Below are 12,182 nucleotides of genomic sequence, written 5' to 3' on the forward strand. Positions count from 1 at the left end.
GTAGCACATGCCTGTAATTCCAGTGACTTGGGAGGCTGAGGCAGGAGGATTACACATTTGAGGTCAGCCTCAAAACAAAAAATAAAAGGGGTAGGGATATACCTCAGTGATAGCCCCTGGGCTCAATTCTTAGTACCAAAACCCAAACCACTCTTCTATACCTTTAAGGTAATACACATCATACCACTTTCTGGAGGAAGCTGTGTGGACATCAGAGCCAACCAAAAGGACGTCTGCAACATGGTAAATGGGTTGGAGGAATTGCTCCAGGAATTAAAAAGCAATCCATAATGCAACTCCCCAGTCTTCCAAAGTTAAAAAATACCTTTAATGATACAAGCCCAATGGGGTTCTCCCTCCAACCTAGGCTTAGCACAAATTAGTTCATAAGCATGAAATTCAGAACATGGTAATACTCTTTAGACTATGAATAATTATTCTATGACTAGAATAATCTCATGGTTCAAAAGTGGCTCAACAACCTGAAAGAGGCAAATGCTTTTTGGGAGAAAAATAATCAGAGACCCTTAGCTCTTAGTAGACTTAGGGGATCAGCAGGTGGTAATCTCCAGAATTATTATCTTGCCTTTAAATTAATTCCATATCAAGACTTATATCAGAGATAACATATGAAAGCATCAGGCAAAAGAAACTACAATTGGTTGAGGCCTATTTGGAAAAATGGTATTAAAAAGGAGCTCACAGATTAGGGACATAGTTCAGTGGTAAAAAGGTCCTGTGTTCAATCCCTAGCACCACAAAAATAAATAGGCAAAACAAAGTTAATCAACTGGCAAGTTTGTTTTTGTGGTGCTAGGTAAATGCTCTTCCACTGTGCTACATCTCCAGGTCATCAACAGAGAAGTCTTTAAAAAAAAAAGTCATAGCTCACAAAATCATTTAAAGTGTTTTTTCAGCCTACTTTCCTTTCTTCAGCTAATTTTCTTTCCTGGCCAGTCAGCGGTCCCATCAACCCTTGTGCAGGTGTTAGGAGTTCATACAAAAGGTACTTGCTCAAAATCCTAGCTGAACTTTGGGGGTGGACAGTGGCAAAACAGCCTACATGGAGCTATAAGATGGTGGGGGGAAAAAATCAGGAAAATACTCAGCAACTTATCAGGTGTCAGAACTTGTGTTATCACCCCGCCCCGCCCTTTTTCTTTTTTGGTACTGTGGATTAAACCCAGGGGCACTTAACCACTGAGCCACATCCCCAGCCCTTTTTATTTTGAGACAGGGTCTTGCCAAGTTGCTGAGGCTGGCTTTGAACTAGTGATCCTCCCAAGTCACTATGGTTACAGATGTGCATCACTGTGCCCAGCACTTTTTTCCTCTTCATAATATCCTGCAGATGTCAGTGGAGAACTACATATTTCCAGTAAATTGAAAAGTTTGAACTACATACACCTCAAGCAACCAGCTGATAATAGTTGTTAGCTATTAAAATGAAGATTCCAAATTAATGCAACTTACTAGGGTCACACAGTAAGTAGTAGTATGCGTATTCAAACACTGACTGCAAGCTCTTCTCTGTCTCAGTAGTATACATGTCAAAAGAGGAAGAACTAAAATAATCCAATTTCTGATAAAGTCTTTTTAATGGAAAATGTAAAACCCCTTTTAACTTTAATATACAAAGCCATATGTAACACTTGCACTTTAACAAAAGCAAGCCAATGTTTTAAAAAAATACATCATTAAATGTATATATGTATATATTTACACAGTATATTAAGTTTAATATTTAGCTTTTAAAACTTCACATAAATTTTACCAAAATGAGACAATTTTAAATAAATTACACCTTTTGAAAATGTTTAATTATACAGTCAATAGCTTCAACAAAATATTGAAGTGTCTATTTAGTATCTACTTTATATACTTTATATCTTACAAATTTTACAATTATTTGGCAGTAATTTTCTGATTATGACATGACTGCTGTGCGATTCAGCAAATTTCCCAAATGCAGGCAATAGCTGGTGTTTGTGTCCTATTCTCACAGTAACTGTCTCAATGTAGTGAAAAATATCAGTTATCTTATTAAACTGTACAAGGGCACATTTACACTTGATCAACAATATAGCATATAATTTTTTTTTACCAAAAATAAATACATCATTTTAAATTTGACATTTTCACAAACATCATATACACTATGATACAGAAACAGCTCTGTAGTACTGTTTTTGAATTTAGCTTTTTTTATGACATTGAATCACAGGAGTTGTGACATATGCTATACTGCTGTGGTGTCAGTAACAAGTAATCACTACAAAGAGAATTTCTTGGCACTGATGGTTTTATGAAGCTTAAGTCAGTGTGCATACATGTCATCATTCAAGGGGAGGTAATCCCAATTCTACGGTCTAAAATTATCAAACAGGACCACACTTAATTTTCTTCCATATCCTCTATTTCATCTTCATGTATCTTCAACGCTCTCACCATTTCTTTTACTGCATGGTACAAGATATTTTTAACCTGAAAGAAATATTGACATTTCTAATCACTTGAGCTGAAGAGAAACTGACAAATGACAACCACCAGGTTAAAAAGTATTAGTAATTTTAATGGGGCCTAGGTAAGCAAAATTCAGTAAGAAAAATGTCAAAATTTAGAAGTGTTGCTAAGCCAAGAGGTATAATAGGGGTCACTAAAATTCACACAATTAAATACACATTGATATTAATCTTCTGTGACAAACCAGGCAATAAAAGCCTAAACTATTATGCTTATATTTTATTTTCTGAACATAAAAAAAGAACTGAACATTCACTTCTTACCTGCAGCTTATCATCGTAATTGATTTCTTCCTTCAAAAGTCTCAGTTCCTGCGTTAAGTGAAATGACTGTACAAGATGTTCTGGGGACACAAAGTCTTCAGTTACCTGAATACAGCTGTGAAAATTCTGTACCTATTTCCAAAAGAAAACTTGTGTAATATAAATCTACGAGGTGGGAGCAAAGAAAAGCCATAGTCTAAAACCAAGATATTTAATTTTCCCCAAACATCAAATGGATTTCAAGGCAGAATACCACACCTTCCACTGAAAAGTTTCATGGAAAGTGACTTGGTAAAGGAAATTTTTTTTTAATATATACAATTTTTAGACCTTGATAGACCTTTATTTTTATTCACTTATTTGTATGCAGTGCTGAAAATCGAACCCAGTGCCTCACACATGCTAGGCAAGTGTTCTACCAAGAGGCTACAAACCCAGCCCCAGGAAATATTTTTAATTGATAAAAAGAAAATAACTTCCAGAAACCCTTTGGAGAAGTTGATAAGTGGGTCCTAAATTTTGTCAAGATGGATTTTGTAGAAATGTTCTACTTTAAAGACTGGAAACTAGAAACAATCAACAAGGCAATCACAATCTGAGTATGTCTGAGGCTGTTTCTTTGGCTCTTGCACCAGAGCATAAAGAAAAGGAAATGCAGTTCAGTTTGTTAGGAACTAGGAAGAAAACTATAGGTCCAAATACATCTACTGACCACATATGAGTTTCAGAATTGTACTATGATTTTGATTGAGTCCTTTCAAAATAGCCAATTAAATAGACTTCAATCTCCTTTGACTTTAGTACAACAGTGTTTCAAAACAGCTTTTTCGGGGTCGGGGATTTAGCTCAGTGGCAGAGCGCTTGCCTTGCACGTGCAAGGCCTGAGTTCGGTCCTCGGCCCTGAAAAAAAAAAAAAAAAAGTCTAAAAAAAAAAAAAAAACAAAAAAACAAAAAAAAAACACAAAAGGAAAAAAATCCAAAAAAACAAGGTAACAAAACAGCTTTTTCTTCCCCGATTAAACAGTTTTTGTAAGAAATCAGCCAATATTATGCATTGTAGATGCCTGACAGTTTCAGCATTTCTCTACAGCTTTACTGGCTCTTCATCTGTCCACAGAACAGATATATTCTGTTTCACGGAACATCAGACTATGGATGAGATGTTTACTTCTTGTCCCAAGACAAACGAGTCAACATATAGCAAGTCAACAGAAGCCCAACTTCTCTCACATCTTGTCTAATAGCTGCTTTATAATCTTACATTAACCCTCTCATTCCATCATAGAGTCTATAAATACCCTCTCTCTTTTGCTTATTTGAACATGCTGTGGAGAGAGTAAAGAATAAGCCCTTCAAAAGTTTTAGTATATACCTTTGGTTTTTTTGCTTTATGGTAATGGGAATTGAATCCAGTGTCCTGTGCATGCTAAGCAAATGCTCTACCAGTGAGCTACCTTCCATGGACCTTTAAAAAATCTTACTTTTGAGAAAGGGTTTAAGTTTTCCAGGCCACTCTCAAACTTGTGATCTTCCTGCCTCAGCATCCCGAGTAGCTAGGATTATAAATGTGTATCACCCACGCCTGGTTCAGTACATACCTTTTATTTATAAGTTCTTTATTGATATTCTCATTTTAGTCATCCAACATTTTCCTGAATTCCTATAGTTCTTTATTCATAGACTTTCCTTAAGCTCTTTGATTGTATTTCAGACTGATGTCTAAGTTCAATATCTGGACTTCCTCAGGGAATATTTCTGTCAGCATATTTTCTCCCTTTGAATGAGTCACGTTTTCCTTTTTCTGTGCATGCCTTGTAACCTTTTGTTGAAAATTTGGTATCTGAACTTTGTAATGTGCTAACTCTAATAATCAGATTCTCCCCTGCCTCAGGGTTTGCTATTGTTGATTGCTGAGGGCTACAGTCATTGTTTAGTAAATTTTACCAATTTTTTTCTCAAAGGCTGTATTTCTTGTTGGGTATGGTCACTGATGTCTGTGTTGCATTATTTCATTGGTTATTAGTGCCTGAAGAGATTTCCCTCAATGTCAAATCTTAGCTGCCCTTTTCTTCATTAAATGGTCTCCTGGTTGCTAAGTTTTGGATTAGATTCCAGAGTTCTAAAAAAGTTGATTCTGTCAGTCTTTGACAATTTATAGTTATTTTAAAATGACTTTCAGAATGTTGGGTTTTAGCCCAACACGGTAGCACACACCTGTAACCCCAGGGACTTGAGAGCCTTGGGTATGAAGATCTGAAATTTGAGGCAACTCTGAGGTCCTAAGCAACTTAGTAAGAGAACCTTATCTCAAAAATTTTAAAAACTAAAAGGTTTGAGGATATAGCTCATTGGTTAAGTGCACTCGGGTTTAATTCCTGGTACCCCCCAAAACCAAACAAAAGTCAAAGCCCAAATGTTGAGTTCTATTAGTGCTTACAGAATGCTATTATTGTTTCAAATGACCCGCACATGATATATTTTCTTCAAGGATTGAGGGTTAGTTTTAAGATGCAAGGGTTCAGTTATAAAGACACTTTATCTACCCCCACCCTTTTGTTGTACTGAGGATTTATAGCTTCCTTTACCACTGAGCTATATCCCCAGCTCTTCTAATTTTTTGAGATAGGGTCTCACAAAGTTTCTCATGTATCACCAAGTTGTTGAGGCTGGTCCTAACTTGTGATCTTCCTGCCTGAGCCTCCCAAGACACCACGATTACAGGCATGCTCCTCTAGGCCTGGCTACTCATCCCTTTTCCCTGCCATCTTTTGAGCCATTTATACTTCACTTTCTGGACACATACTATCTTACTTATACTTGTCTTAAAGGATCAATTCTAATTCTATACAACTGGTCATATAAATGCAAAGACAATACAACTTTAAAATATAAATTCATTATGAATAGCTAAATTTAAGCAATTTAGGGAAATTTATCATTAGAGACATTATTTATTTGTTCATTTATTTAGTGTTGTTGAGAACTGTGGTACAGCACTAGTTTTACCACCCCAGATCTTGAGTTAATTGTTTCAGTTTAAATAAAAGTCATTCAATACTGTAGCTGAGAGGTCAAGGTCTAGCTGCTCTGCCTAGGGATGTAAAGGAAGAGTCTTACACACTGTATCGTTTGCCAACAAAAGATCTGGGTGGTGGTGGAGTGCTGGGGATTGAACCCAGGGGCTTACCCCTGAGCTACATCACCAGTCCTTTTTTATTTTGAGACAGGGTCTCATTAAGTTGCCTAGGGCCTCACTTAATTTCCTGACCTTAGACTTGAGATTGTCTGCCTCACCCTACTGAGTACCTGGGATTACAGGCTGTGCCACTGTGCCCAGCCCAACAAAAGCTTTTTAAGTTTGTAATTTTAGAGGTGTTTACAAAATAAGAGTGCTATGGCTATATGACACAAATGTGAACTCATCTCCTAGTTTAGCTTCTGGAAGTACTTACTGTTGACAGGCAAAAGAGCAGTATTTCTTCCCTAGCATTACTGGTTTCTGTCATGAAGTACCACTTGGTTGAAAGTTTTTTTGATAAGCACCTTGAGTTTACAAGGGCTTCCAATTTGTATGGTTTTTCAAAGTGTAGTTCCTGACAGTAACATTAAGCTTTGCTTGGGAACATGTTAGAAGAACTTCATGTTCCTTCCTTTCCTAGACTTAATTAATCAGAAACTCTGAGGGGTGGGGTACAGGATTCTGTGTCTGATAAAGCCACCCAGGAAATTCTAATGTATGCTAAAGAATGAGAAATAATGATTTAGAGTCTGCATTATTTTGAGGGCAACTTGTAGTCCATAAGTGTTGAATCATCAATAAATATCTGCAGTACTGCTAAGACCTACATATGTTGGAAATAATGTGTACGGAATCAAAATTAATATTGTGAACAGAGTTCTTATCACTTCCCTTAAATTCTCTCTCAAAGTAACATTACCTTCCCTGGCATAGTGGTGTAAGTCTATAATTTCAGCAATTTGGGAGGCTGAGGCAGGATGATTCATGTTTGAGCTCAGCCTGGGCAATCTGGTGAGACCTTGTCTCAAAATAAAGAAGAGATGGAGCCAGGCACAGTGGTGAATGCCTGTAATCCCAGCAACTCAGGAGGCTGAGGCAGAAGGATTCTAAGCTCAAGGTCAACCTCAACAATTTAGCAAGGCCTTGTCTCTAAATAAAAAAAGAGCTGGTAATGTAGCACATGGTTAAGCACCTTTGGGTTCAATCATGTACAAAAAAGAACAAAAAAAAAAAAAAAAAAAAAAGATGTGCCTCTGGGTTCATTCCTTAGTTCTGCCAAAAACACAAAACCAAAACCAAAACCAAACCCACTACTACCACTTGTGAATCAGGGACAGCAACCTCAATAACCTCTCAAAATAGCAACTGTGCTGTCATTATCACACTACATAGGAAAGGGAAGGTAGAACTTCCTGCTTTTATAGCTGGCAATTTCTTTTTTTTTTCTTAATTTTTATATTTAAAAAAATTTTAATGGACCTTTATTTTATTCATTTATTTATATGCGGTGCTGAGGATTGAACCCAGGGCCTCACACATGCTAGGCAAGAGCTCTACCACTAAGCCACAACCCCAGCCCTAGCTGGCAATTTCTTGCCAAAATATGGAGCACATAAGTTTATGATTTGTCTTGGATCACTCATCAATTTAGTGGTAGACCTCAGAATACAATTTGCCAGTTTAGGTCACAAACATGCTTTCCTCACAGTCTATTCAAATGTAACATCTTGTATCATACACAAAATTTGCTTTCTATAAACTATATGACTCTTCTATACATTTCCAAAGAAACTATGTCTTTTGATGTATATATGTACACTTTTGATGTATATATGTTCACTATGTAGTGAAAATTTTAAATTAGGTTCCAACTCAGGTAAATTTCCCATAGTACCCAGAGAAAACAGGAAGAAGTAAAACTTTGCATGTCTGTACAAAGTACAAAGTACACCACACACACACACACACACACACGTGTCAAACAGAAAAGTATAATTTTGTGCAAAAGGTTTCTTTGTAAATGAGAATATATTTTCAATTCTTTACAGATTTACTAATACTTATTTTAAATGTATCATTCTAGATAAGGGTAAGAGACAATGAAAAACATAAATGTTATGGCTGGGGTTATTGTTCAGTGCAGAGTTTGCATAGCATGTGTGAGGCCTTGGGTTTGATCTCCATCCCCTGCATTGCTTAAAAAAAAAAAAAAAAAAAAAAAAAAAGCAAAACCAAAAAATCCCTGCATATCTCTGACTATATGAAGCTTACATTCTAGTGGGAAGTTAAAGATACTGAAGTAAGTAAATTATAAGTCATGATAGAAGGTGATAACTATAATGGAGGAAAATAAAGTAAACAAGATGACAGGGGACACAATTTGCAGTTTTAAACAAGGGTGTTAGGAAAGACCTCACTGAGAAGGTAAAAGCTGAGCAAAGCCTTAAAAAATGTGTAGAGCAAAGGTACAGGTATAGGTATAGACTATATAGACGAGGGTGCAGGTGTAGGGCTGTTTTTGGACTTGTGAGGCTTTCTGAAGCTTTGGGCAGAGTGGTATGTGAATTTTTTAACAAGATTACTTTGTGCCTGCTACTCAGATAAAAGATGGTTCTTCTCTCTCATCCCTGCCTCCCCCAAAGTAAAAGCAGTGGGGAGGCATGTTCAAGTCTGGAACCTCTATGGTAACAATGATTGTCTCTGGAGAAAAGGAACTGGAGGCAAAGTTAATTTTCAGGGTGAAAATTTAGTCTTACATTATTGAACTTTTATAATTACAATTTCAAAAGTTAAAGGTATTTAAGAATCTATGTTGGATATAGTGGCCCACACCTGTAATCCAAGCAACTCAGGAAGCTGAGGTAAGTGGATTAAAAGTTCAAGGCCATCTTAAGACATCACAGTGAAAAACCCTCTCTTCAAAAGAGAAAAAGGCTGAGATGGTCATGGTGGCACACACCTGTAATCCCAGCAACTTGGGAGGCTGAGACAGAAGGATCACAAGTTCAAAGCCAGACTCAGCAATGGTGAGGTACTAAGCAACTCAGTGAGACCCTCTCTAAATAAAATACAAAATGGGGCTGGGGATGTGGCTCAGTGGTTGAGTGCCCCTGGATTCAATTCCCGGTAGGCCTACCCCATCAAAAAAATAAATAAATAAATAAAAAGGAAAAAGAACAAGAAAAAACTGAGAATGTGGCTTGGTGGTAGAGTGACCCTTAGGTTCAATTTCCACTACCTCCGACTCCTATCCCCACTCAGAGAGAACATCAAGAGATGGAAAGTTAAGTCAGAGATGGGGAGAATTTATTTGCATAACAGAGTAGACACAGAACATTTATCTAGAATAAAGAACACTCCAAATAAAATAAAAAAAGAGGGAAAAATATTTGAACACACATTTTACCACGTAAACAGACAGCAAATACATATAGGAAAAGATACTCATATTTAAACATTAAGAAAGTACAAATTGCTGGGTGCGGTGGCATACATCTATCATCCTAGTGACTTGGGAGACTGAGGCAGGAGAATTTCAAGTTTAGGGCCAGTCTCAGCGATGTCCCCAAATAAAAAATAAAAAGGCTGAGGATGTAGCTTAGTGGTTGAGTACCCCTGGGTTCAATCCCCATACCAAGAAAAAAAAAAAAAAAAAAAAAAAGTACAAATTTAAACCACAATGATAGAGCACTGTATAGTTTTGAGAATGGTTTAGAAATGAAACTGATAGTAACAAGTGTTGAGGGAAGACGTGGAGAATTTGAAATGCATGTAACACTACTTTGGGGAAAGGAAATGGTACAACCACTTCAGAGAGCAACCTGGCAGTTTCTTACTCCTATATCCAAGGCAGTCCTACTAAGCAGTATTTAAATGAAAAGCTGTGTTCACTCAAAAGCCTATAAGCAAATGTTTACCGTAGCTTTATTTACTATTACCTCAATCTGAAAATAATATGACTATACTTCAGTTAGTGAATGGGTTTTAAAGAACTGGAAAAATAAATAAATGAGGGCTGGAGTTATGGTTCAGTGGTAGAGGGCTCGCCTTGCATGCATGAGGCCCTAGGTTTGATCCTCAGCACCATATAAAAATAAAACTAAAGGTACAGTGTCCACCTACATCTAAAAATACATATATTTAAAAACAAACAAATAAATCAAATATCCATCCATAAAAAGGAACCAAATAATACATACAAAACATGGCTGAATCTCAAATGCATTTCTTGAGTAAGAAAAGCCAGACTGAGGAAGAATAAGAAATCCAAAATAGCTAAAACAATCCTTAGCAAGAAGAATGAAATAGAACTTCAACTATACTACAAAGCAAAAGTAACAAAAACAGCATGGTATTGGCACCAAAATAGACAGGTTGATCAATGGTACAGAATAGAGGACATGGACACAAACCCAAATAAATACAATTTTCTCATACTAGACAAAGGTGCCCAAAATATGCAATGGAGAAAAGATAGCCTCTTCAACAAATGGTGCTGGGAAAACTGGAAATCCATATGCAACAGAATGAAACTAAACCCCTCTCTCTCACCGTGCACAAAAATCAACTCACAATGGATCAAGGACCTTGAAATCAGACCAGAGACCCTGCATCTTATAGAAGAAAATGTAGGTCCAAATCTTCAACTTGTTGGCTTAGGATCAGACTTCCTTAACAGGTCTCCCATAGCACAAGAAATAAAAGCAAGAATCAATAACTGGGACAGGTTCAAACTAAATAGGAAACTATCAGCAATGCGAAAGAGAGCCTACAGAGTGGAAGAATATCTTTGACACTCATACTTCAGATAGAGCACTAATTTCCAGAATATATAAAGAACTCAAAAAACTCTACACCAAGAATACAAATAACCCAATCAACAAATGAGCTAAGGAAATGAACAGACACTTCACAGAAGATCTATAAGCAATCAACAAACATATGAAAAAATGTTCACCATCTTTAGTAATAAGAGAAATGCAAATCAAAACTACACTAAGATTCCACCTCACCCCAATTAGAATGGCGATTATCAAGAACACAAGCAACAATAGGTGTTGTCGAGGATGTGGGGAAAAAGGTACACTCTACATTGCTGGTGGGGATGCAAATTAGTGCAGCCACTCTGGAAAGCAGTGTGGAGATTCCTTAGAAAACTTGGAATGGACCCACCATTTGACCCAGCTGTCCCACTCCTCGGCCTATACCCAAAGGACTTAAAATCAGCATATTTCAGAGATACAGCCACATCAATGTTCTCAATTCACAATAGCCAGACTGTGGAAACAACCTAGATGTCCTTCAATTGATGAATGGATAAAGAAACTGTGGTATATATATATACAATGGAATATTACTCAGCTATAAAGAATAATAAAATTATGGCATTTGCAGGTAAATGGATGAAATTGGAGAACATCATGCTAAGTGAGATAAGCCAATCTCAGAAATCCTAAGGACAAATGATCTCACTGATAATCGGATGATGGCACATAATGGGGGGTGGGAGGGAGGCAAGAATGGAGGAAGGAGGGACTGTATAGTGGGAAAAGAGGGGTGGGAGGGGTGGGGGGAGGAAAAAATAACAGAATGATTCAAACATCATTACCCTATGTAAATGTATGATTACGCGAATGGTATGCTGTTACTCCATGTACAAACAGAAACAACATGTATCCCAATTTTTTACAAAAATAAATTTAAAAGAAAAAGAAAAGCCAGATTGAAAGAATACATATTATGTGTTCCAATTAAATGATGTTTTCATAAAGGCAGAATTATAAAGGACAAAAACCTAGACAACTGGGCAAGAAAAGGAGATGCTTACTACTAGAGAGAATTTTTTTGAGCAATGGAACTATCCTGTAGTTTGTTTTGTTATCTATGCATCTATCAAAACTTAGATGATTAAATGCCACAGGAAAGTTTCACTACATGAAAATTATACCTCAATTTAAAAAAGTGACTGTTGTATCTACTTTAAGAAGGCTAAATGTGTAAATAAGGATTTGAAGAACCATTTTGTATTATCAAAGGAATATTCTTATTCACAAAAAGATTTATTGTATGATTCCTTTAACATAGGTGGTTCTTTTGAGGGCATCTGAATACAGTCATTTAATATATTTCTCTAGGAAGTTATAGAGAAAAAGGTACATTTATTATTATGATGTTTTGATTTCACTATCATAAATGCCACTTGAGATTGAAGAAAGAAATCTGACCTTGAATCTGACATCCTTAAAAAAACAGTGTATCACCTAAGGAATATTTGTATATGATAATGTCACAAATGCATAACAGGCAGTGAGTGCATATGTAGTTATAAAATGTGAGAACCTATCTTTGGCAAATGAATACATATTAAACTATATCTC

At 36.5% G+C, this 12,182-nt stretch overlaps 1 protein-coding gene across 5 annotated transcripts in view; it reads right to left on the bottom strand.

The window, feature by feature from the left end:
* Window positions 1-1,297: 1,297 nt before the first annotated feature.
* Window positions 1,298-12,182, bottom strand: part of Jmjd1c (jumonji domain containing 1C) — a 299,325-nt gene continuing 288,440 nt past the window's right edge. For 3 of the 5 annotated variants that reach the window (XM_047552442.1, XM_047552444.1, XM_047552443.1), the window contains 2 exons: window positions 2,787-2,918; window positions 1,306-2,484 (listed from right to left, as the gene is read on the bottom strand). In XM_047552442.1, the coding sequence (XP_047408398.1) occupies window positions 2,395-2,484; window positions 2,787-2,918 (222 nt within the window). In that variant the 3' untranslated portion in view covers window positions 1,306-2,394. Of the gene's footprint in view, window positions 2,485-2,786; window positions 2,919-12,182 lie in introns of all 5 variants that reach the window. The other 2 variants (XM_047552440.1, XM_047552441.1) reach the window with 2 other exon arrangements.

This window comes from Sciurus carolinensis, chromosome 5 (genome assembly GCF_902686445.1).
Source record: "Sciurus carolinensis chromosome 5, mSciCar1.2, whole genome shotgun sequence".
In the NCBI taxonomy this organism is placed as follows: Eukaryota; Metazoa; Chordata; class Mammalia; order Rodentia; family Sciuridae; genus Sciurus; species Sciurus carolinensis.